Consider the following 24,188-nt stretch of genomic DNA (forward strand, 5'->3'; position numbering starts at 1 on the left):
CTTTGGTGATCATTGATGAGAGCTTCCATTCTTGGTCCCGATTTCATGATATTCAACTGTAGTACCCGTAGGTTGGTCTCTAACATTGCGAGGAGTTGGAAGTCGCAGGTGTTGGACACTGTCGATCACCTGTTGGGTGCTCGCCGCTACAATCGAGACATCTCGCTGTGATACCCGGAGGGCACCGCTGCCGTTCATGTTGACCTGCGCAATGGCCGCATCGCGGTGTTTCCTTGCACGACCACGCCAAGTGTCCAAACCGTTGGCACCGGAAACATCTCTTCTTCTTGATCTCACGGCGTTCCACGCTGCCAATATATCTTTGACCGGCCAGTAGGCCGTTGTTTAAGATATATTGGGCCCCTTCCGCGGAGTCAAACCATATCCCGAGCGACGCGAACTTGCCTAACGCTTTGTCCTTCCTTTTGAGCCATGCCACCTCTTCAATCTGGAAGCCCTGCTCCACCAGCTCGTTTTCTTCCATGATTTTCTCCATTGCGTGAGCGTTTGCATTTTCCAAGTCGAAGTCATCTGTCGAGGTACGGTGTACCACGACGCCAAACCGTGGTTTGACCAGTTTCGTGCTGTTTCCTAGTTCGTTTAACCATTCGGTATTGTTGCGGGCCACTTTCGCTGATTCTAGGTCCTTGAATCGGATCACATAGCCTGTTTTAGTGGTGTCAATCCCGGCTACCTGGGCGTCTTGCGTTGATGGAGTGTTTAGTAGCGCTGTGCGGATATGAGTGTTAGCTGTATCTGTAGGGAGATAACGGCCAAACGTATTTCCATTGCTATTTTCACTGTCCCTTGGGTCCACAAAGGAACGTTGGGTGCTGATTCGCACGCAGTTCTCATCTTTATCAGGACGGTGGTGATTCGCTTGTGGATGGGCGGAGATGCCGTCAGCAGCTACCGCGGCCCATGTTCTTGTCGGGGCTGTCGGTAGGTGAGTTTCAAGTTGAGTTCGCAGATCTCTGATTTCCTCATGAAGCTTTTCATTCTGATCGCGGAGGACTTTTTGGTCGTGCTTGACCTCTTCGACTTCGGCTTTGGTAGATTCGATGAGTGCGGTTTGGCGGTGAATGATCAACTTGAGACTGTCGATGAGCTTCCACACTTCGCTGGTGGTGACACGGCCTGTGTTTTCAGAAGGCGAGAAGGCGTCGCCGCTGCGCGTTCTTTTCCGGCTATCAGGAAGCCGGCCGAGGGCGTCAACGTCCACTCTTGGTTGGAAATCCTCTGTCGTGAGACTGGTGATGGTTTCCTGGGCATTCGTGGGGGGTGGGGGCTCGGGCCCTCCCGAGGACGGGTCCGCCATCGGTTAGGGCGCTCAGTACACAACACAGCAGTTTTATATCGGAGTAATATTGACCACTACGTTGGAGTGGTTCTTCCCTTCGGGTGCTCCGGTTCCTGCCTTGTGAATCACTTTCGTATATACAGTCGATGATGATGATGATGATGATGATGATGATGATTTCATTTACGCTGACCCCTCGCTTAAGTTGGATCCCAGGTCAGGTCACGTGACATATAGATATTATCATATTGGAGTGGCAGCCTATCAGGCTGCCACTACCACTCTAGGCAGAAGGTAGCTACTGTGACTACAAATAGCTGCGCTTACTCGCATAGCTAGAGAAGGATTAACACACTGGTACCTCAATTCAGGGTCTCAACTGGTTATGAGCCTCTTTTTTCCATTCTAGACTTTGGATTGAAGCAGGTGACCAGACCCCAGACACCTGACCCCAGACACAGACCACACCCAGAACCAGACCCAGAACCAGACCCAGACCCAGACCCCAGACCGCGACATTAGCTCTCAGCACCAGACATGACAAACTTCGAAATGGACGAAGTCAAGGCCGACCGCAAGCTCAAGGGCAAAATCAACTTCATCAGCTGGAAGCGCGAGTTCGAGCGTGCGGCCAAGGCGAATGATACCTTTGAATATCTCACAGGTGAAGAAGTTGTTCCCCCCAAACCTAGAAAGGAAGAATACTTCACGAAGACTGGCGAAGCCGAAATTCGTCGCTCTACACGGACCAAGAAAATTTCAACTCCAACAGTTGACGACGGTGATGAAACAGATGATGCCCAGGCTATTCTGGTTACTACCAACAACAACCTCCGATGGCAGATTGACTACAATGAACATAAAAATGCCAGGGAGAAGATGAAGCTCGCTACCAAATTGCTGGACACTTGGGTCTCAGACGGCATCAAGATTGAGATCGAGGATTGCACCAACGCCAAGGAAGCCTACGACTTCATCAAAAAACGATACGCAGTCACTCATGAACGCGCGCGTGACAGCCTGTTGAACCAATTGAGTCTGATCAAGCTTGACGACTGTCTATCTGTGACCGACTATACGAACAAAGTTCGCCAGGTCAAGGCTGACCTCAAGACCGTCAAATATGACATGACCGACGATATGTTCGCTACCGCTCTGCTTCATGGCCTTCCTCCCAGCTATCGCGCCTTCAAGGAAAAGTATGACTGGATCCGCTCGACCAAGCCCGACGACCCTCCGGATCTAGACTACCTTTATGAGCGCCTACACGTCGAAGAAGCTCAACAACTTCGACTGAGGGAGGAGAGGAGGGCCCGCGAGAGGGCCAGAAAGGACACGAGCGTCGACGCTGGCAACAGAGGCTACAGCGGCCGATATAAGCCGAGTCGCGCGGATAAAAGCCACTTGAAATGCACCTATCCCGACTGCGGTAAAACCGGCCACACCGAGGAGACCTGCTGGGTCAAGAGCCCCGAGAAAATCCCACGATCTCTCAAGGACAGACTGCCTGCCCACATCGATAACAAGCTCATGAGCGAGAAAGCCGGCATGGCAGGTGTCGTTAAAACGGATCCTGTCCCCGACAGAGATGTCTCTATCCGGGCTGATTCCCTAGGTACGACTCCCTTCTCCACAACTCACGTAAACTCAGCTGACTCTTCGCCACAGAAGCGTAGTGCTGTGTTGTGCACCGAATTGCGAGAATTAGGGGGAGCTACTACTAGGGGGTCAGGAATCAGGAAATTGAGTTTCTCAGAGCGGGTCTTGGGAGCATTCTTGACAGGCACCTTCTGTACCACAGACACATGGCTAGCTGATACTGGAGCAAATATGCACATCGTCAATGACATCAAGTGGTTCAAGGATAATACTTTCCGTTCGTTCAATTCAAATATCAGCACCGCAGATGGATCTACTACCCTTGAAATAAAGGGTGGAGGAGTCGTTCAGCTCATTCTTAAGAGCCCTGATGGGTTCCCGGTTAAAGTGTCGCTATCAGAGGTCGCCTACGCTCCTCAGGGAAAATGCAACCTATTCTCGGGCGGCTTGTTTGTTCAGAAGGCAAAGGTAACTGGTGTCTACAACGATCGTTATATGACATGGATCAATGATCATGGACACACTATCGGACATGCCATCTTTGGCAAGGGCCTGTATCAACTTGATGCTACAAGACTCTCCAAGGGACATGACCCAATTGACGGCATTGCTGCCACAGTGGATTTCGATGACCCTGTTTGGAAATGGCATCGGAGACTGGGACATCTTGGATTCCAAAACATGTTAAGTTTGTTGGATTCCTCCACTGGAATGGAGATCACTGCCAAACAGATCAAGGCAAAGCTCAAGGCCGTTTGCCCTATATGTGCGACTACAAGGGCCCTGGTAAAGATTCCCCGTGACCCCGCTAAACGTCATGCCCAAACACCGGGATGGATGGTGCATGCTGACGTGTGGGGACCATACCCAATCGAGGGATTTGATGGCACTAGATATTTCCTCTTCATCACGGACGACTGTACACGGTATACGTGGAGCGCACGATTCGATAAGAAATACCAGCTCTTCGAAGTTTTCAAATCGCTAGTGAAACTGATCCAGAACGCTTTCAATATCACTATCCGGTGTTGTCGCCTTGACAATGAATTCGAAAGGGGGCCGATCGGCAGGTGGTGCGAATCTCATTCTATCGCCCGAGAACCGATCGAGCCCTATGCTCATTACCAAAATGGAGTCGCGGAAAGGACTAACCGGACAATCCGAGAAAAAGCTGCACCTATGGTTCAGGAGGTATCCATTTCCGGGCAGGTCTCCAAAATCATTGCGGAGAAGGGCACCGAGCTCTTACGTAACTCCAGAATCCCCGAGAATCTCTGGCCTGAAGCCATACAACACGCAGTGTGGCTCAAGAATCGAACTCCAGCACGTGCTCTGCGCAAAAAGGACGCAAAAACACCATACGAAGCTTTAAGGGGAACCAAACCCACGCTCACAAGAGAGCGGATATGGGGGAGCCGGGCATATGTTACCTATCCTCAAGAGCTGAGGAGCACGGCAGAGATGACAAAGTTACACAGCCCTCGTGGATGGTTGGGCTACTTTGTTGGATGCGAGAGTGAGGCGATGTATCACATTTACTCTCCGGAAAAACACAGGGTTTATCGAATTGGCGTTGCCAGGGTCGAAGATGGTGAAGGTTTGGATGACCCTCAGAATGCGCCCTGCTTGGAGGATAGAATCTCCACCCCAGATGTTGCGGTCTCAAGCAACATCCCCTCGGAAGATGAAAACGACTATTCTAGTGACGCAGGCAGTGATCACTCTGAAGACGAACACCACATCAACACTCCTGAAATTCCTGTCGAACAGACCAACCAGACGGCTGCCCGGAATAAGGGCAACGTTCCGAATGACGGAGAACAACCCATTTCAGAAATGACGCACGAATCGGAGGACGGGGTCGACGACTCCGACGACGAAGATGAGGCCAGCGAAACAAAGTCAGGATCTAGAGTGGTGTCTAAGTATTGGAATCGATTCAGTTATGCTGGCATGGCCAAACGCAAGATTGATGAGGACACATTAGTGGCACCGAAAAACAGCCGTCGAGCCACTCACGACCTACGTGGCACCAACAAGGATGATTCCTCCTCAGATCTGTCGGACTTGAATGATGACTCATGGTACTACTCAGAAGATGGAGCTATTTCTCAAGCTTACTGGCGGTTTGTCGCAAAGCATGGCGGGAATCATATGAAGAATTTCTTTCCTGATAATGATAAATGCGACCGTTGTTTTCGGAATGGTCGAAAGTGCGACTCTGCCGAAAATGGGATGCCATGTTCAACCTGCAGAAAGGACAACCAAGCATGCAGACCGCAGTCAAAAAGAACCAAACGGCTAGTACTCCCTGAGAACCGCCGTAGACAGAAACGGATCGGAAGATTACAGCAGGAGCAGCCATGCCGAAGGTGCTTCCAGACAAGCCGCAGCTGTTTTCTTCTTGACCCTAATATCCAACAGTGTGAGGGATGTCAAAAGTCAAACCTACGGTGTAACTGGAGCCTGGACGGTGCAAGGAGATCAACCGCCCGTCAAGAAAAGAGAGAAGCTGAGCGACAGGCAAGATATGAAAAACTTGGATTCGTCCCAGTGCCTCGTGACCAGAAATGCTCCAGATGCGCCGCGAAAATCATGGCTTGCGATGGAAAAATCCCGTGCAACAGGTGCAACACTCTACTCCAGCGTCTATCGTGTCGACCACAGGGCGTTGACGATTTGCCTCCATGCGATCAATGCAGTTACCGAACTCAGATTGGAAGTGGGAAAAAGTGTGACCGTGGACGACCCTGTAAGGCGTGCATCAACAGAAAGTCAACATGCAGTTACAGAGCCCAGAACGGTCTGCTGACGAGACTCTACCACGTACCCGACTCACCGCTCCCGATTGGCTTCTCTTCAATAGGCCCATTGGGAGAAGGAGAGTCGTCCGACGAAGAATGCATACGCTGCCGAAAGGGCAAATTGAATTGTGACGGAGAGCAACCCTGTTACCCATGTGTCAAAGCACAACCTAGTCCCCACGTCGCTAATTGCAACTACCGACGCTCTGACGGGACATACGAATCATGGGCGATTCGCCCATTTGAGTTGACACCCCTGGGCGGGCCAAAGCTTCGGGAGGATTACGAAAAGCACACCGGTCGAAGGAAGTCTAGGAGAGAAACATCCGAGACCGGCCAACAGGAGAAGAATGAACTTGCCCCATATGCAACGCAAGAGAGTATCGACACCGACCTCGATGACAACAACGTCAATACTGATCAACAGGTGGCCAAGAATAGCCACAAAAGTTTCAAGTTCGGGCTGTCTGCATACAGTGAACGTACTCCACATGCTCTCCAATTAAAACCGCACAACACTTCCAGTGCAAAGTATCATCAGGCTAAGATAGAAGAGCTGAAATCTCATGAAGAAAAAGGCACATGGAAGATCGTTCCTCTCAGGAAAGGGATCAAACCGATTACCTCACGATGGGTCACCACCGACAAATACGGACCAGACGGTACGGTCACAAGACATAAGGCTCGGCTGGTAGCCAGAGGTTTTCAACAGGAAGAGGGTCTTGATTTTGAGGAAACGTTTGCGTCCGTGGTCAAGCCCGCTTCAACCCGCATCTTGCTTGCATTGGCGGCTATTCTTCATTGGCATATTCACCAAGCAGATGTCAAAACAGCATTCCTGAACAGCACCTTGGACAAACCAGTCTACATGAAGGCCCCGAGAGATGTACAGTTGCCCGGTGGGTACTGCTTGCTTCTCATCAAGGCACTTTATGGACTGAAGCAATCACCTCGTGCGTGGTACGAAAAGCTCCGGGACACTCTGATTGGTTGGGGCTGGCGCATGTCCGCTTACGACCCATGTGTTTTTATCAACGACAAGTTCGGGCTCTTGCTGGAAGTTCATGTGGACGACATAAACGTCATGGGCAGAAGCCTTCAGGCAATTCTTGATTTCAAAGTTCAATTCGCAAAGCAATTTCCGATTTCCGACGAGGGCGAATGCTCCTGGTATTTGGGCATGCACATAGAGCAGAAGCCTGGGCAAATCCACGTCCATCAAAAGCAATACATCGACCAGATCGTCAAAAAATATGGATTCGGAGACGCTGCCCCAGTTAAGACGCCTCTGGACAAAAATATCAAGCTCGCGAAGCAAGACGGCTACATCGCAGACTCGAAATTTCGCAAAGGATATCAGTCCAAGGTCGGATCGCTCAATTTTGGCAGCAATCAGACACGGCCAGATATTGCCTTCGCTACAGGTTACGTAGCTCGGTACGCGTCCAATCCAAATCAAGCTCACATGGACGCCGTGGATCGCATCTTCGCCTACCTGAAAGGTGATCCGGCGAAGGGAATTGTCTATTCGGACAAACACGGTCTTCGGGTGAGGGGTTTTGTGGATAGCGACTTTGCGGGGTGTGAGGACTCGCGTAAGTCAACGACTGGGTGGGTTTTCACGCTCGCCGGAGGCCCTATATCTTGGTCGTCTCAAAGACAAAAGACTGTGGCCACGTCCACTATGGATGCAGAATATATTGCGTCCGCTGAAGCTGCGAAGGAAGCAGTGTGGATTCGCAACTTCATTAATGACCTTCGCATTCCCGGGGTATATGTCAACGCAATCCCACTGTACATCGACTGCAACTCGGCCTTGAAGCTTACAAGAAACCCGGAATTCCACAACAAGTCCAAACACATCGACGTAAAACACCACTTCGTGCGTGAAAAGGTGGAGGAGGGGCTAATCAACACCCAGCGCGTCAATACAAAGGACAATCTGGCGGATGTCTTCACCAAAGCTTTGCCCAGGGCTACCCATGAGGACCTGGTTAACCGTCTGAACCTCCAGTCAGGGGGAGGTTCTTCGGATTTACCCAAAGAAGGAAAGGTGAAGAATGACTTGGATTCTGGGATCTTTTCAGGTGCCTCGGCCCCTCCGGGTCCTTGGCACAGGGGGAGAGTTGGATCCCAGGTCAGGTCACGTGACATATAGATATTTATTAGGGAGATGTGTGTTGTTATTGGTCATCTAAGCTAGAATGGAGTATATGACCCCCTGATGGTGGTCACGTGGCTCCCGGACTATAGTTGATCCACGCCGGAGGAAGATCCTCGGATGCAGCACGCTGGCACTCCCACTCATCCGAGATCTCTACCGAAGGCGTCAGAAACGACTAGGGTCCTCCCACTAGATCACGGGTGAGTCAAAAGAAAGACAAAATAGCTATATACAGGCAGTCCTGGGGGAAAACCTCCATGCAAAACCCTGTGGGACAAAACCATGGAGGAAACCAGGCCAGTTCGGATACATAGATCCCAATTCCATCATATCGCTTCCATTCCCATTCCCTTGACATGACGCTGATGCAATTCCTTAGGCAGGGCCTTTGTCAGGATATCTGCAGTCATATCTGCCGTACGAACGTATTCGAGTCGAATAAGGCCATTAGCAATAGCCTCGCGAATAACATGGAAACGGATGTCGATATGTTTCGATCGTGGAGAGGGTGAATTGCTAGGTCGATTTGCAGTTGCAATAGCACCTTGATTGTCGCAATAAATGATGTTGGAGGGCATTGAATGTTCTGCATACTGAGGCAGAATCAAAAGGATGAGTTTACGAAGCCAAATGACTTCAAATGATGCAGTTGCTAATCCAACATATTCAGCATCATGAGTCGAGCTTGTGACTAGGGATTGCTGTTTCGATTTCCAGGCTATCGGGCCACCGTTCAGAAGGAATATAAAGCCGGAAGTCGAGCGTCGATTGTTGAGATCTGCAGCGAAATCGGAATCGCTATAGCCATATAGGATTGGTTCGGTGGAAGATGGTTTGCTGAAGACGATGCCTAGGTCCTGGGTGCCAGCCAGGTACCGAAGCAATCGTTTAAGTGCTGCTGCATGCTTTACACCCGGTTTCTGCACGAATTTTGATAGGCGTGAAAGTGCGAATGCAAGATCAGGTCTTGTACAGATCATTAAATATATCAGCGCTCCCACTGCAGCGCGATATTCTGATGAATCTGCTTCACTTAAACGGTCTGCATCAGTTGCTTCAACAAGTGGATGCTTGGGGTCTAGGGGAGTTGCAACAGGGTTGCTGGGTGCATTAAAGCGTTCAAGGATTCGCTTGATGTATGCTTTCTGATGCAAAATGGCTTTGCCATCTCGATAGTCAATATGGATGCCTAGAAACAGCCTGGGTGTTCCCATATCCCGAGTGTTGAATTCATTGCAGCATTCCTGGACGAATTCCTCAATAGCTTCCTGATCACCAGTTAGCAAAAGGTCGTCAACAAAGAGGAGAAGTATCATGAATTTGTTTTCGTGGCTGCGAATGAATATTGTTGGCTCAGCATCACACTGATAGAAGCCTGCTTTTGATAGGAATGCGGTCATCCTATCCCACCAAATGCGCGGTGCCTGTTTGAGTCCATACAGTGACCGGCGGAGCTTCAGAATATATCTGGTTGGATCTAAATCCATGCCTTCTGGTATCCCCATGTAGACTTCAGAGTCTATGCTGCCATTAAGAAAGGCAGTGATAATATCGAGATTGCGTAAGGACCAGCCATTGAACACAGCGATCGCCACCAGGAGTCGGAATGCAGCTAAAGAGGCAGTTGGGGCATAGGTCTCCATGAAATCAATTCCAAAGCGTTGGAGAAAGCCCTTGATCACCAAACGTGCCTTATAGCGCGTACTTCCATCAGGACTCAATTTACGCTTGAATACCCACTTGCCAGGGATCGGCTTGCACCCATTAGGCATTTGACTGATCTCTTGAACTATCCAAGTTCCATTTTCTTCATGAGATTTCAGTTCTTCTTGTACTGCTGGTGGCCACCTAATCGGATCCTGGAGCAAGGCATCCGAATAGGAGAGAGGATCTCCATTGTGGTCTGTTTGGACTGTCCTCTCTGCTGCTTGCCTGGGTGGGTAGGAGAGCGACTCCATACCTTGCACGATCAAAGCGGCTTCCACAAGCTCCCTAGTAGTATCGTACTCGTGGATTTTGGCGCAGGTGCCGAATACAACTCCTCGCTGGTTGTAGACGGTCTGGCTGTCCGTGAGGAGTGCCAGGGACGGGGGAACGTCCGATTCATCTGCTAGTTCCATAGGATCCGCAGGCTTCGCAGGATCGTTTGGGTTCACAGGAGCTGCGGGTGGGTGCAGCCAGAAGGGGTTCATCGAGGAAGGTGGTATGCCTGATACTGCGGGAAGCACTCCCGATACTGACTGACCAAGTACAGTATCGACCGCGGAACCAGGCGGATTTCGTTTATGTGCAATCGATGGTTTGAAACCAGCTGGGCGTTTAAGCCATGGACCTGGAAAGAGGTCCTCATCGAACTTGAGTTCGGAATGGTTGCTTGTTTGCAACGTGTAGAGATCAAGACATTTGTAAATAGAACTTGAGTCTTGTACATAGCCTACCATCATGGCTGGCCTGCAGCGAGGATCAGAACTCGAGCTGCGATGCTCCTTTCGAAGGTGTATCCAGACTAGACATCCCCAGGGCTTCATGGAAGCGAGCGATGGCTGCTTGCTGTACAGTAGAAGGTGTGGGGAGATATTACCTAGAGTAGAAGATGGAAGGAGATTAGATAGGAATACCGAAGTTGCAAGGGACTCAGCTTGTAGTCGGTAGTCATCTAGAACACCAGCTCCAGCTCTCATGGAGCGTTCCATGTTCTTGATTGTCTGGACTCTTCGTTCGAGTACACCATTCTGTTGCTTGACACCAGAGGTAGAAAGCTGATGAAGAATTCCAAATCTGCGGTTTATCTCGCTGACCATGCTGTTTGAGAATTCACCAGTACCACCATCAGTCCGCCATGACCTGATGATAGTATCAAATTGGGTCAGGATCATGTTTATGAAGCCTTGAAGAAGAGGTGCAATGGCTGAAACATTCTTGCTTGAGGCAAAGAAGCACCATGCAAAGCGCGTGAAGTCATCAACAAGAAGCAACATATATTTGGATCCACCAAAGGAGATGCCATCCAGAGGAACAAGGTCAGAATGGACTCGGTCAAATGGCTTGCTGCAACGTTCAAGCACAGGAGGGTGAGGATTTGCCTTCATTTTACCCTGGAGGCATGCAGTACAGGTGGGAAGCTTGCGTGGTACAGATAGCTTCATCATAGCTCCCACTGAGCGGAAATTTCGGTGGCCTAGTCGATTGTGCCAGGATCGAAGTGTGCTGTATTCTCTTGCACGGAGGGCTCGTGGGCTGTTCAATAGAGATGCAGGATTCACATGCGTTCGATAAAGATCTCCACGTTTGGAGTCGGCGAGCTGGAACCATGCAGAGTCATGACTCTGTCGAATATAGACTTTGCCATTTTCAATGAGAGTTGAATAGCCAGCTCGGTCAAGAAGCTGCAGGGATAGCAGATTCTCAGCCAGCTTTGGTACGAACCAGACATTCAGGACAAGGAGATGAGGACCAATCTGTAGAAGTTGGGTCCCAGATCCTTCTGCGTGGATCTTTGTATTATCTCCAAGGTAGATCTCCTTAGGGTCAAGAAAGTGTTTGTAGTCCTTGAGGTCTGATTTGCTGTTCGAAAAGTGCTGAGTGGCACCAGAGTCAAGGATCCAGCTGAGATAATCCTTCTGCTGGGTTTCACTGTTGACATAGGAGGCTCTCGCGAGGAGGAGGTGTGTCGGATAGTTGTAGGGATTTGATTCGGAGCCTTGAGGCTGTGAATAGGCAATATTCGCCTGTGGAGGTTGCGGAGGTGCAGGCGAAGATTGAGGTGGATACTGTGGGATATTCGGCTGCTGGACTAGATAGGCACGGCTGCCATCTAATCTTGCAGCTCCAGTATCTAGTTGTTGTTGACGAATTCGACAGTCACGTTCAAAATGGCCTTCTCGTTTGCACCAGTTGCAGATGATACGCTTGTTTCGAGAGGTTCGGTTTGATCGACCACGGCGGTTTGGTACTCCTGAGCGGCCTTGGTCACGGAGATGCTGAGCGCTTGATCTGCGGTTTGGTCGATGACCTCGAGCTACTAGAGCTTGGCCAGAGGTGTTGTCACCTGCAGAGGAGGTGTCTTTGATATTGGCAAGCAGGTAGGTAACAGTTTCGATAAAGGGTAGGTTCAGTTGCTTGGCTGCTTGGCCTTCTGTCTTGTAGCAATCGGGAAGTCGATTCACAAGGATATGGACTGCTATATCTCGATGTATCTTGTAGGGGGTGTTTTCGAGAGATAGAAAGACATTGCGGAATCGGCTTGTATAGGTAGAAATGGTGTCTTTTGGTTCCCATTTGATGCTCTGGAACGATTCGTATTGGGCGAGCAATGGTAGAGTTGTTCCTCGATCACAGCCAGCCTTGAGCGAAGACCAGAGGTCTCTAGGATTTGTATGGCCAACAAGGAGCTTTCGACATTCAGGAGCAACATGCTGGCGTAGCTTTGCAAGGTTCTCAGTCAACGTTTTAGCGATATCTCGATTGACATTGGAGGTAGGAGGTGGCACGGTTGCTGTAGAGGATGGATCGATGTATTGCCAGAGGTCAAAGAGGATCAGATGGTCTCTCCAGAATTCGCTCCAGTCAACCCAATTCGAATAGTCAAGGATTGGGAGCTTTTCACCGGATGAGGGAGAGGCAGCTGACATTCTTGAAGGCACAGCGATCATAGAACAGCTCCTCTAGCTCAAATTGAAGAGAAAAGGGTCTCATAACCTATTAGGGAGATGTGTGTTGTTATTGGTCATCTAAGCTAGAATGGAGTATATGACCCCCTGATGGTGGTCACGTGGCTCCCGGACTATAGTTGATCCACGCCGGAGGAAGATCCTCGGATGCAGCACGCTGGCAATATTATCATATTGGAGTGGCAGCCTATCAGGCTGCCACTACCACTCTAGGCAGAAGGTAGCTACTGTGACTACAAATAGCTGCGCTTACTCGCATAGCTAGAGAAGGATTAACACACTGGTACCTCAATTCAGGGTCTCAACTGCCAAAGCGATATGCAGTATACAACAACTATATATCTGAGTGTGTACATTTAGAATGATCCACTTCCTGACATAAACTTAGAGCCTCGTCACGGCCTCCCGTGGCCCATTGCCGCTCCCATTGTTAGGCTGCCCTTATGGCGCACGACTGCGAAACCGCTGTGACGCCTCGGCGAAGTCCAGGACGGCCTGAACCATCTTGGACCTCGAGACGATGTCTGGTTTACCTTGCTCACCTTCGTTTGAGCCTCCCAGCAGGCTCGCTACGCTGTTCAGCGTATCCCCAGTTTTCCGCCTCAATTCTACCCTCAGCTCTCGAAGCCTCGGGCATTCCATCAGCACGTGGGCGACTGTCTCCTGCACACCACATTCACACAAATCATCCTCGCGAAAGCCGAATTTTTTCGCGTAGGTGGATAACCAGTTGTGACCCGTGCGTAGCTGCGTCAGCAGATAGGCGCGATTCCTAGGTAGATTCCCGTAGAGCGTTCTCGTATACCGCGCTGGTAAGCCGCCGTCTATCTTTCGTAGGTGAGCACCTTTGGTACTTGTCTTCCATTCTTGCTCCCATTGGGCATAAATTTTGCTGCGGACAAACGCGTTTTCCCTCGATAGTAGCGGTCGAAAGGGGTGGGTTTTACCCGGTTGTGCGGCCTCTTTGGCGAGTCGATCTGCAGTGTCGTTCCCTAGGTTTTCACAGTGCCCTGGCATCCATTGGAGGCGGAGTTCGACTTTCTCCCCCTGAACCTCGGCCGCAGCCTGGAGGATTGCATGGATTATGCGTTGTCCCGGTTTATTCGTCACGTTCTGGATCGCCTGCAGAGCCGATCTGCTGTCGCATAAGATTGTTGCTGTTACTGGAACTCCGTTTACTGTGTTTGAGCGTTGATGGACCAATTTGAACACCATATTGACCGCATAAAAGATGCCAATAAGTTCCGCTGCGTGAACCGACCAACGGTCCATCGGCCCCACTTGGACCTGTTTAGATTCAATCACTTCGTCGTTTTCGTTAAGCGTGACTATGGCAGCCCCGAGGTGGCCCTCACGCCCTGAAGCGTCTGAATAAACGACGAGGTCGGATGTGGCCCGTACGGCCTCGGCCCATTCTCTTGCTGTCTCCCGGTCCGACTTGACTTCTATCCCCGCGAACACCTCGGTGCGCCATGGTGGTAGAGGTCTCGGGTCGATGGTCTCTAGTGCTACCAGTCTGGATAGGTCCATGGTCTTGAGAGTTTCCGCGAGGGGAAACCGGTAGCGTGATCTCATATTGTCCCTGCGTCTCTGGGCTCGTGATAGTGCACTCCAAATAGGGTGGTCCCTAGGTAAAGTGTGCAGTCTTGCGATGGTGCGCTGCGCTCGGTGGCGGAGACGGAGGTGTGTGGGAAGTACGTAAGCTTCCACCTCTAGCGTTGTCGTCGCTACCGTCCTGAATGCCGATAGGATTCGGATCAGTGAGGTCCTCTGTATTGTGTTCAACTGTCGCAGGTGAGTCTTGTCCCGAAGCGGGTCATACCAGACTGTCGACGCATAGTCTACGATGGGCGTGACACATGCTTCGTAGAGCTGTCGCATTTGTTCTGGACGCAAATGTCGTAGCCCACTCAAGGCGATAGTCGTTTTGGTAGCGCGTTTGACGGTCTGTTGAACGTGTTCCTTCCAGCGGAGTTCCTGGTCAAACGTTACCCCCAGTAGTTTGGCTGTAGGTGATGGCGTGATGTCGGTTCCATTGAAGGTAACCTGTCCTTCTAGGTGTTCTCCCCTCTTCCTGGTGAGGTGGCCAAAAGACATTAAGTAGCTTCGACAGGCCTACTTGCATAGACCACTACCCCAGTTTTTCACCCGATAATGAGGCTTCTGGACTCTTGAGGTTCACCACGCCTCTCACCCTGGGTGTCTCTCAGTTTGCTCCTTAAGCATACATCATGGGCAGGCCAACTAGGACGACACCGCTTCAACCGACCTAGGTCAGTATCAGGCCCCCAGTGCGAGTGAGGTAGTTGACTCCCGTCTCTTTGTACACCGACACGCGCATCCGTCCTCTCGGGCTATACAGACAGTCTCTTGGCTGGACCCAGCCCTGCCACAGTGGCTGCCATTGTACACCACGCCCCGCGAGAGCTTGCGCCCTCGTTTCGCGTTACCTAGGGAGGTCTCCCTCACTAGGCCGACCGTGTCTTGCAGAGAACCCTCGTATACGCTCCAGCCGGCAGTGTATGTTGGTCGCTCTCTACTAACCAAGCTTGGTCCCCAGTAACTGGACAGGGCCGATGATTTACCCGTGGCACAGCCTTAACGAGCTTCATCAGTTGCCATCAGCCAACCACTAACATCTTCCAGGATGCCCGTGTGTCTCCCAAGAGGGTTGCCCGTGTCTCGGCGGTGCCCGTGTCTCGTAGAACAGCCGCACTAGAGCTTGCCCGTGGCTTCGCCTTAACGAGGTCTCCAGTGACGGAAGTCTGCGAGCCTTAACGAGTTCGAGTCTTAACGAGGCCTCTGAGCCTTGAACGAGGTCTGTCCGATGTTAGCTTGACTGCCTGCGTCACTGGTTCACTACCGCCTCGCCGCATCTCGCACGATGCGATCCCAGACCGTATGCAAGCTCAGGGGTGTCCTATCTTCTTCCTAGGGCGACACCACTTCGACTGGTAATGCAAGACCAGCGTCTGGGCCCGAGTGCGAGTCGGGTAAGAAGAAGTCGGATGGTTTTCATATGCCGTTTTCCCCTGATTTTTGGTGTGGTTGTGCGGTCGTGCCCCGCGCCCACCGCGCCGGGCCGGACCGCACAACCACGACGGATTCACTTTGGTCTCCCCAGCGGGAATTAACACCGGACACCACGAGAAGGTATGAATCCATTGTCCCAACAGCCTGGCGATGACTGTCGCCCAGTGCGAGCTCACTGGGGGCTTTTCATTACAGCGCCGCCCGTTATTGCCTTCCATGTCGAAGACATAGAGATGCTATTTCAAACCCTAATCACATGACACTGTAAAGTTACAGGTTCTGTATAGAACACGTAAAATTCCAGATAGATGTTATGATATGTACCTGTATGTAATGAACTAGCGCTGAAATAGAAGCTTGTAATTTCCATAAGGTTCCATGCAAACAAAGCAAACAAGGTATCCTTTGAATTGGCAACTTATCAACAATCCTCTTCTGCATAAAAAGCTCTTTGCGAACCGCGCATCGCCGAACTAGGGGTCTACGCTTTAAATAGACCCCGGAGAACTGTTCTACACTTTGAGACGAATCGTTCGATATCCGGATTAAGTGACTCTTTTCCCGCACCGGCCGCAATGGCGGGGAAAAAGAAAAAGGGGTCCTCCGCATGGCCCGATATCGCCGACCACGAACCGCCAGAACCACGCGCGCACCCCGCCTCCCTACTTAAGACAACTCAGCAGTGGAAGCATGCAGCAGACGGACGCGGCCTACCTCCCCCTGAGAGACTCTCACGCTTCCTCGACGCCGTGATCTCCCTGGCAACGAAGATACGTGGGAGTGAGGTCTTCACAGAGTTACAACGCTTGGTGAGCAGGACCGAAAGTACACCCGAATGATGCAGAAGATGCAACACGACATTGAGCACCAGGCCTCTAGGGCCACGGCCGCAGGGAGCGGCCGCCACAATAGCCATCCTACTTCCTACCGTGACGCCGCACTCGCGGGTCACGTGTCATCGCCATCTTCTTTGGTATCAAGATGGCTCGCAAAGGCCCAGACCAACGGCACAGACCCCAGCTCTGGGTCCAGCAGCACCGGCAGTAACATGCCAACGCCAGTCCTGCCTCTCCGGGAGGACCTGCAGATCATCGTCCGTAGCACGGATCGGACAGCCGTCGACCCGCTCAGACGAGATGAGCAAGAACTTGTCAAACGAGTCAACCGCGCAATCCAAGATCTGACGGACAGCACAGTGCCATGTCGACGGATCTCAGCAGGCAAGGTCCTACCGAGCGGCGATGTACTACTCCAAGCAGATAGACTAGAAGACGTCGAGTGCCTAACCAGGAATAGCCGATGGTGCCGCATTTTCGGGGAACACGCAGGACTCAAGAAGCCGGCATACGCCGTGGTAATGCACGGCGTGCCCTGCAGCTTCGATCCATGTCAACCAGAAGCGAAAGCGAGGATTAAGATGGAGAATGCTGGTCGCCTTGCTGATACACCAACTGAGATCAACCACATTGGGTGGTTGCTCAACCGCCGTAAGATGGAAGAGGATAGACCAGAGACCTCGAAACTCGTCATTGAGTTTGATGACGCATACGCAGCCAACCAAGCTATTTTGATGGGCCTCGCGCTCTTTGGGAGAAATCATGACTGCCGATTCTTTGATGGTAGCCAACGTCTGGAGCAATGCTTTAATTGTCAACTGTATGGACATATAGCCCGAAACTTCAAGCGAAAGGCTCAATGCGCATTCTGCGCAGAGAGCCATGATACCCCAGACTGCCCACAAGCCAGGGACCGCACCCAGGCCAAGTGTGCAGCATATATCAAACATGAGAAGAAATCGAATCTTAACCACTTTGCCTTCGACAGAGGCTGCCCGATTACGGCGGAGCGGTTAGACATCATTCGCGCAAACCGCATTAACGGGCCCCAATGGCATCACCCGACGCCATGGAAGTCCCTGTCATCATCATCAACGACGACAGCCAACCCAACACCATCCGAGGCCTCACAGCTACGACCAACGACGCGTCAGGTCAACGACCGCACCAACCTCAACGAGAGCATACACGCCAGCATAAGTGGATCGAAATGCCGGAAGCCCACCACCCAGAAAAGGCCCAGGGTAGCATACGCAGACGATGACCAGATTGAGGAGGACATCAGGGCTCACCACCCTAGCGGCGCTCAGCCGGTCACCTCACTCAACGATGTCGATATTGACCTCATAGACCCTGGACAAGACCCGCCAGCATCGCGGACACGATCAAGACATTCAACGAGAACGCAAACCACGACCAACCCCATGGACGGGTTAAGCACAGATCAACGTCAAACGCAGTCTCAAGCTACCAAAGGAGATCAACAATGTTAAATACGCCCACGCTCCGGATATTACAGGCCAACTATTGGAAATCGAGGGACAAGGTCGCTATGCACCTCTTTGGTGAGGAAGAGGTGCACAAGCTAGATATCTTGGCCATCCAGGAACCTAGCATCAATACGCTGACAGAACCAATGACAACGTACTCACAGGCTCTTGGCGGCCGATTTCACGTCGTACTCCGCCCGACGGCGTCAACCGAACCCATACCACGGGTCTGCTTTTTCATCAATAAGAGACTTGACCCGCGGACATGGACGGTCAGACACATCACAAGGGACATCAGCACAGTCAGCATCAACGCGAGCACGGGAACCATCCACATACACAATGTCTACAACCCGAGCCCCAGGTTATCGCAGGACGATGTACTCCGCGAAGGCGAGGCTAATGAAGGACCAGCTGACGCTCAGAGCACACTGATACCACTTCATCACGCACTCAGCAGAAGCGGTCAGCACATGGTGGTAGGGGATTTTAATCTCCACCACCCTCAGTGGTCCCGGCGAGGGTATTATCGTACAGACGTAGAGGCCGAGGATCTCATCGGTCTAATGGGAGATCACGGCCTGGAATTGCTGACTCCAAGAGGCACAACCACCTGCGAAAAGCACGAGAGAGGGGCGGTCTGGAAGACCACGATCGACCTAGCGTGGGCATCATCCACCCTGGCCAACCGTCTTATACGCTGTGAGGCCCAACGCCAGTGGTTACATGCTGCGGACCACGTCCCGGTCCTCACAGAAGTCAACATTGAAACACAGCAACGCCCACGGCACAAACGGCTACAATGGAAGAACGCAGATTGGAAAGCCTGGCTGGCAGCTCTCACGCCGCGAAGCTAGACCTGGAAAGCGGGACCGTACGAGACAACAGAACAGATCGACGCGGCCGTGGAACTTATGGTTACCGACATTCTCCAAGCAGCCCAAGACAACGTTCCCCGAACCAGCGTGAATGAATGGTCTATACCGGGATACACGCAGCAGCTCGCACCACTCAGGGCAGAGGTCCGCCGCGCTCGTAGGCGCGCGAAGACGGAGGACCCGGAGGCCTTGGAGGAGTTTCGACAGCTTAGGCATAAGCTTGGCCGCCAGAGCGCTAAAATCGCCCGAACTGCTCATCGAGAACGCGTGGAAGAAGCCACGCAAGATATCCAGGGGTTCTGGAATCTCGCCAAATGGGCGCGTAACCGAGGGACGCCTCGGGCCACCTTCACGCCAACACTCCAGGCAGGGGATCGCACATATGAAACGGCGGTCGAAAAGGCGCAGATCCTCCAGGAGACGCTCTTTCCCCCAGCGCCAGACGCAGAGCTTGGAGACTTACAGGGGTTCATCTACCCCACGTCGATCGACATGCCAGCAATCACACAGGACGAAGTGACCAGGGTAGTCCTTAGGACCGCATCGCACAAAGCACCCGGACCAGACGGCATCCCAAATGCTGTGCTAAAGAAGGCGCTCGAAGTCCCGCATTTCGCGGCCTTCCTGACAAGCCTCTTTAACGAATGCCTCCGCCACGGTTACTGCCCACGCCACTTCCGTGAGTCGACCACTGTCGTTCTCCGGAAACCTGGAAAGCCAGACTACACAGTGCCGAGAGCATACCGCCCAATCGCACTACTTAATACGTTCGGGAAAGCCATGGAGGCAGTCATCGCAGCTCGATTAAGCTTCCTCGTTGAAGAATACCAGTTACTTCCGGAAACCCACATCGGAGGCCGGAAGGGCCGCTCGTGCGACCATGCAATCCATCTACTTCTTGAACAGATCCACGCGTCATGGAGAAACGATGATCGGGTCGCATCTCTGCTCACATTAGATGTGAGTGGGGCCTTCGATAATGCATCGCACCGACGGCTGCTCCATAACCTTAGAAAACGGCGGGTCCCCCAGTGTATCATCCGCTGGGTAGGGAGTTTCCTGCGCGACCGGCAGACCTCACTACTCATGCAGGAAGGCGATATGGGACGATTTGGCGTGGCTACGGGCATCCCGCAAGGGTCACCGATCTCACCGATCCTATACCTCTTTTATAATGCAGATCTTATAGACGAGATCCACCATGCGGCCCCGGGACAGGTCCTGGTAACGGGGTACATCGACGACATTTGCATCCTAGTCTGGAGCAAGTCCTCGAGGAAGAACTGCCGTCTCCTCCAACACCTACACCAGATCGCCGAGACGTGGGAGAAACGGCATGCATCAAGGTTCGCGCCCGCTAAATACGGTCTCATGCATATGTACCGCACGCGAGGCAGTGTCCCTCCAGAGGATCTTGATGCCGACCTTGAGTTACGCGGAGAGACAATACGGCCAACAAAAACTCTCCGCTACCTCGGAGTATATCTCGATGAGCACCTCACTGGTCTAACCCAGATCCGGAAATGCCACGGGAAAGAGTCCGAACTCGTTTCCGCCTTACGATCGATAGCAGGGATGACATGGGGTGTCAACCTCCTCGATCTCCGCCGTATGTATACAGCAGTCTTATGGCCGCAGATCAGCTTCGCGTGCTCTAGCTGGTTCACATGGGGCCCTTGGGGCTTCACAGGCCCCTTGAACGAGCTCCGCAGGACACTCGAATCTATCCAGCACCAGGCACTTTACCGGATCGCAGGCGCATTCCGCACAACCGCACGCGCCGCGCTCGAAGTGTGCCTCTACATCCCGCCACCAATGATCAGCCTTACCCGTCTCGCGGAAGAGGCCTGTATCCGTCTCTGCTCATCACCGTTCATGGGCACACTTCGCCATATCCGCGAGTCTGGAAAACGACCTGAGATTTACAGAGGCCGAGCACCGCAATCACGCCGCAGACGCCGCAGACGCCGCCACTCTGACAACCTTATCGGACGAACCCCCTACGCACGGCGGAGGTATGATGATCCTCTTCAGGACCCGCTCACATCCCCTCTAGAGCGGCTCGAGATCCGGCTCCGGCAGAAAGGGGTGGAGTGCAGCCGCCTCGAGCCAATCCAACCATTTGCAGTTGCTCCATGGTGGAAGGGACCCGAGACGGTCATCTCATCCACTAAGGATGCAGCTACCCACGCCCACCACGACGTCTTACGCCACGGCCCAAACGGATATATCGCCTATACAGACGGCAGTGCTCCCGACAAAGGGGTTGGCGTAGCCGCGATCTACCCAGGCGGCAAGACGGTCGCGCGCGTCGGCACCCGCGATACGCACACCGTCTACGCGGCTGAGCTTCAAGGGATCCAAGCCGCACTTGCCTTTCTCGTGCTCCGAGAGTTCCACCGTGCCCAGAGCGGCATCCCTAACATCCCACCTGCGTTGCGGACAGCCACGATCTTTACGGACAATCAAGCAGCTATTCGAGCGTGCGCGGAACCCCGGCGGGGCTCCGGGCAAGGTATACTGCGCAGTATCGTAAAATACGTCGATAACCTAAACCGCAAGGGATGGAAGATCCGACTACAATGGATCCCGGGACACAATGGAGTCTATGGGAACGAAAGGGCCGACGTACTGGCAAGAGATGTGGCTAACGCACCAACGGCAGACGATCAAGGGGCCCCCATCATACTCACCTCAAGCAGCCGCACAAAGCTACGCTCAATTGCGAAGCAACAATGGGAAAGAGAATGGGCCACCGGCCGAAGCGGCGCCGCTACAAAGTCTCTCTTTCCAGCACCTACGAAGGCTATCTTCCGCATTCACGAGAAACTCCGACGAGCGGCAAGCTTCGTCGTCATCCAGATGCAGACAGCCAAGATAGCACTCGCTAGCTATTTGGGCACATTTGCCGGAGCGCAAGAAGCAGCCTTCAGGGACCCCACGCTCTGCCCGTGCGATCGCGGCAGGCAGACCGTACGACATGTGCTCTTTAGCTGTACGCGACATGTCAATGCTCGAGCCCGTATTCTAGACACCGTCAGAACCACCGCCCTGCAGTGGCAGCGGTGGCTCACAGAACCAGAATTGGTGGCAAGAGCGGCCAATTTCATGCTGCAGACGAGACTCCTCGGCCAGTTCGGGAGTATAGTAGACACATACCGAGTTTACCACAACGTGGCGGACTCGTGACCTATTCGCTTGTCTTCGGGCCTTCAGACTCGCAGCTGCCAACCTGCCGAAACGGCCTCGGCCGTCGAGGATCAACCGCAAATAAGGACCGTACGGGAGCATTGGACAATACGCCATGATTTTGGGAGAACCCTCAGGCATATACCTCTTTCCCGGCAGGTGTAAATTGCGGAGGGTTGAGATTGATGGCAAGCCAGTGTAGATAGTGATGTAGTTGACCCGGCTACCCCAACGTGACCTGCCGGCAAATCGGCCAATGGGCTGACAGATCCGAGAATGACAAATCAATCAATCAATCAATCAATCAATCCTCTTCTGCATCTTGCAGTTGCTTCAGTGCAGAGAGCCTACCGCTTCCCTGGGTGTCCATCTCAGGTCAAGTTGGTAGAAAGGCTAACAGTAAGGCTTCTTTTCGAAATCTCCACGTTGCTTATCATTCATGCCGCGGGATCGGATCTTATTGGATATTAGAGATGACTGGCTCGCCTCTTACAGTTCTGCTTAGGCTACCCCTCATCACAAAACGATAATTCACGATGACCAATAGCCATTTTGATGACGATGATTATCAACCCGAGACGGGCGACCCATGGGATGGAAATTGACAATATGGCCCCACTCACGGTAACTTCGATCGCACACCCTTCACCTCGTACTCTCTCAGCCCTGCCCCTGATTGTGCCACGGACCGCTGCAGCCGGATCAGCTTCAGTTTCTCCCATTTGCTGAATGGGAAGAAGGTGGCGATACGATGAGCTGCCGCCGAGATACAGTATACGTGCCTTCCAGTGAGCCTCGTAATTAAACGAAAAAGGGACGAAGAAGAAACTATTTGTCAGGATGAGGAATCGATATACTGGCTAGTACTGAAGATGTCCAAACAGAATAAGATGATTGATTGTAGGTACTCCGATCGGTTGAGCGATCTCAGGGGTCTTTATAGTTGAACTATGGCGTGTTATGACACCATACTAGGTGGAAATTGGGTGAACGATGAATAAGCCAATCCCGAAGGGTCCTAGTGGTATTTGACCACCTCCTCAGTTTGTCACTATTCTTCATTTAACATAACCCTTCTTTGTCTCTTGTTTTCATGCAGCAGGTATAGCTCAGTCTGGTATTCCTCGAGGGCCCGGTTGGCGCCAGACCGTCGGAGGTACGAGAAATCCTTCATGTTTGTCTTACAGATGTCCTCGAACTTTTGAATGTCGGTCTCACTCTGCCCCTTCATTCTCAGTTCAGCCCGTATGTGCTCTCGCATGTTCTCAAGCTGGATCAGAAAGTTGCAAATGTCGGTATCAATCCAGCCCAGACCGCGCAGGCTATCGCATATTTTCTGCTGGAAAGGAGTCGAGTTGGAAAGATATTCGATGTCCTCGAGGGATGGTTCGTTGGAACCCGCCACATCATCAGGTGGGTTTCCGCGTTCACGATCCAGTTGCTCTTGGGAGACGAATTCGAGTTCGGAGTGAGACAAGTCGGAAAGCAAGTCGGAAAGACGGTGGACGATGTGCCCAGGGGATGGAGGAGGGTTCCCACGCTCGCGATCCAGTTGCTCTTGGGAAATGAATTTGAGTTTGAGGTGATCGCTCCTGTGATTGCTGGCCTTAGTTCCTTCTTGTGGCTCGTTTGGCTGAGTGTTTGGGGCTTCAGCTTCCATGATGGAACTTTTGAAGGCTGAACCGTTGAATTGAGGGATCTGACTAGGGACTCCCCATGTCACTGCTTCCCTGAGAAACTGTTGAAACTGCTGTCGGTCTTGCTCAGACACCTCAAAATCAACGACGAGTAGTCGTCCTGTACCGAGATCGGCAGCCGCATGATCGGAGAAATAAAAGCATCCTTGGAAATCCAGAAAGGAGACCTGCTCTAGCCCTCCATATACCACTTCCAATCCGAAGGTGATGCAATAACTGTTGTTGAAATAATCGTCTGTTGAAGGATCACCATTCCACGGCTCTTCTGCAGAGAGTTGCCGTTGGAACGTCATCACTAAGCCCGAACCGTCGGCACCTTCAGCAAAAAATGCCTGGAGAACATCATAATGCTCGTCAACTTCGCCGCCAGCAACTTTTGCAAGTATATGCATCGCGGTCTGGCTCCTGTATCCTGGGATTATGATTCTTGGCTTTCTTGCTGATTGTTAAGAAACATTGACCAGGAATTCTCAAAAGTCAGGAAATTGGGAAAATCGGAGCCTCAGTCTTGCTTCAAAAAGATGAGCT

At 52.1% G+C, this 24,188-nt stretch overlaps 6 protein-coding genes across 6 annotated transcripts; 4 read left to right on the top strand and 2 right to left on the bottom strand.

Moving 5' to 3' along the window:
* Window positions 1-1,837: 1,837 nt before the first annotated feature.
* Window positions 1,838-7,202, top strand: N7532_007227 (uncharacterized protein; the record flags this gene model as incomplete). The annotated part of the gene is made up of 6 exons (XM_056619720.1): window positions 1,838-3,665; window positions 4,551-5,025; window positions 5,324-5,651; window positions 5,699-6,168; window positions 6,796-7,069; window positions 7,137-7,202. 6 exons carry the CDS (start codon window positions 1,838-1,840, stop codon window positions 7,200-7,202), a joined length of 3,441 nt encoding a protein of 1,146 aa, XP_056473086.1.
* Window positions 7,203-11,702: 4,500 nt separating this feature from the next.
* Window positions 11,703-12,498, bottom strand: N7532_007228 (uncharacterized protein; the record flags this gene model as incomplete). Its single annotated transcript, XM_056619721.1, has 2 exons — window positions 11,703-11,860; window positions 11,916-12,498. The coding sequence occupies 2 exons, from the start codon at window positions 12,496-12,498 to the stop codon at window positions 11,703-11,705; spliced, it is 741 nt and encodes a 246-aa protein (XP_056473087.1).
* Window positions 12,499-16,405: 3,907 nt separating this feature from the next.
* N7532_007229 (uncharacterized protein) lies at window positions 16,406-17,899 on the top strand (the record flags this gene model as incomplete). Its single annotated transcript, XM_056619722.1, has 1 exon — window positions 16,406-17,899. One exon carries the CDS (start codon window positions 16,406-16,408, stop codon window positions 17,897-17,899), a length of 1,494 nt encoding a protein of 497 aa, XP_056473088.1.
* A 59-nt stretch (window positions 17,900-17,958) lies between these two features.
* On the top strand, window positions 17,959-18,753 carry N7532_007230 (uncharacterized protein; the record flags this gene model as incomplete). The annotated part of the gene is made up of 1 exon (XM_056619723.1): window positions 17,959-18,753. The coding sequence occupies one exon, from the start codon at window positions 17,959-17,961 to the stop codon at window positions 18,751-18,753; it is 795 nt and encodes a 264-aa protein (XP_056473089.1).
* Window positions 18,754-18,810: 57 nt separating this feature from the next.
* N7532_007231 (reverse transcriptase) lies at window positions 18,811-21,963 on the top strand (the record flags this gene model as incomplete). The annotated part of the gene is made up of 1 exon (XM_056619724.1): window positions 18,811-21,963. The coding sequence occupies one exon, from the start codon at window positions 18,811-18,813 to the stop codon at window positions 21,961-21,963; it is 3,153 nt and encodes a 1,050-aa protein (XP_056473090.1).
* A 1,051-nt stretch (window positions 21,964-23,014) lies between these two features.
* Window positions 23,015-24,052, bottom strand: N7532_007232 (uncharacterized protein; the record flags this gene model as incomplete). Its single annotated transcript, XM_056619725.1, has 1 exon — window positions 23,015-24,052. The coding sequence occupies one exon, from the start codon at window positions 24,050-24,052 to the stop codon at window positions 23,015-23,017; it is 1,038 nt and encodes a 345-aa protein (XP_056473091.1).
* Between the last annotated feature and the right edge of the window lie 136 nt (window positions 24,053-24,188).

This window comes from Penicillium argentinense, assembly GCF_028826775.1.
Source record: "Penicillium argentinense strain IBT 30761 chromosome Unknown utg000006l_segment0_segment0, whole genome shotgun sequence".
Classification (NCBI taxonomy): Eukaryota; Fungi; Ascomycota; class Eurotiomycetes; order Eurotiales; family Aspergillaceae; genus Penicillium; species Penicillium argentinense.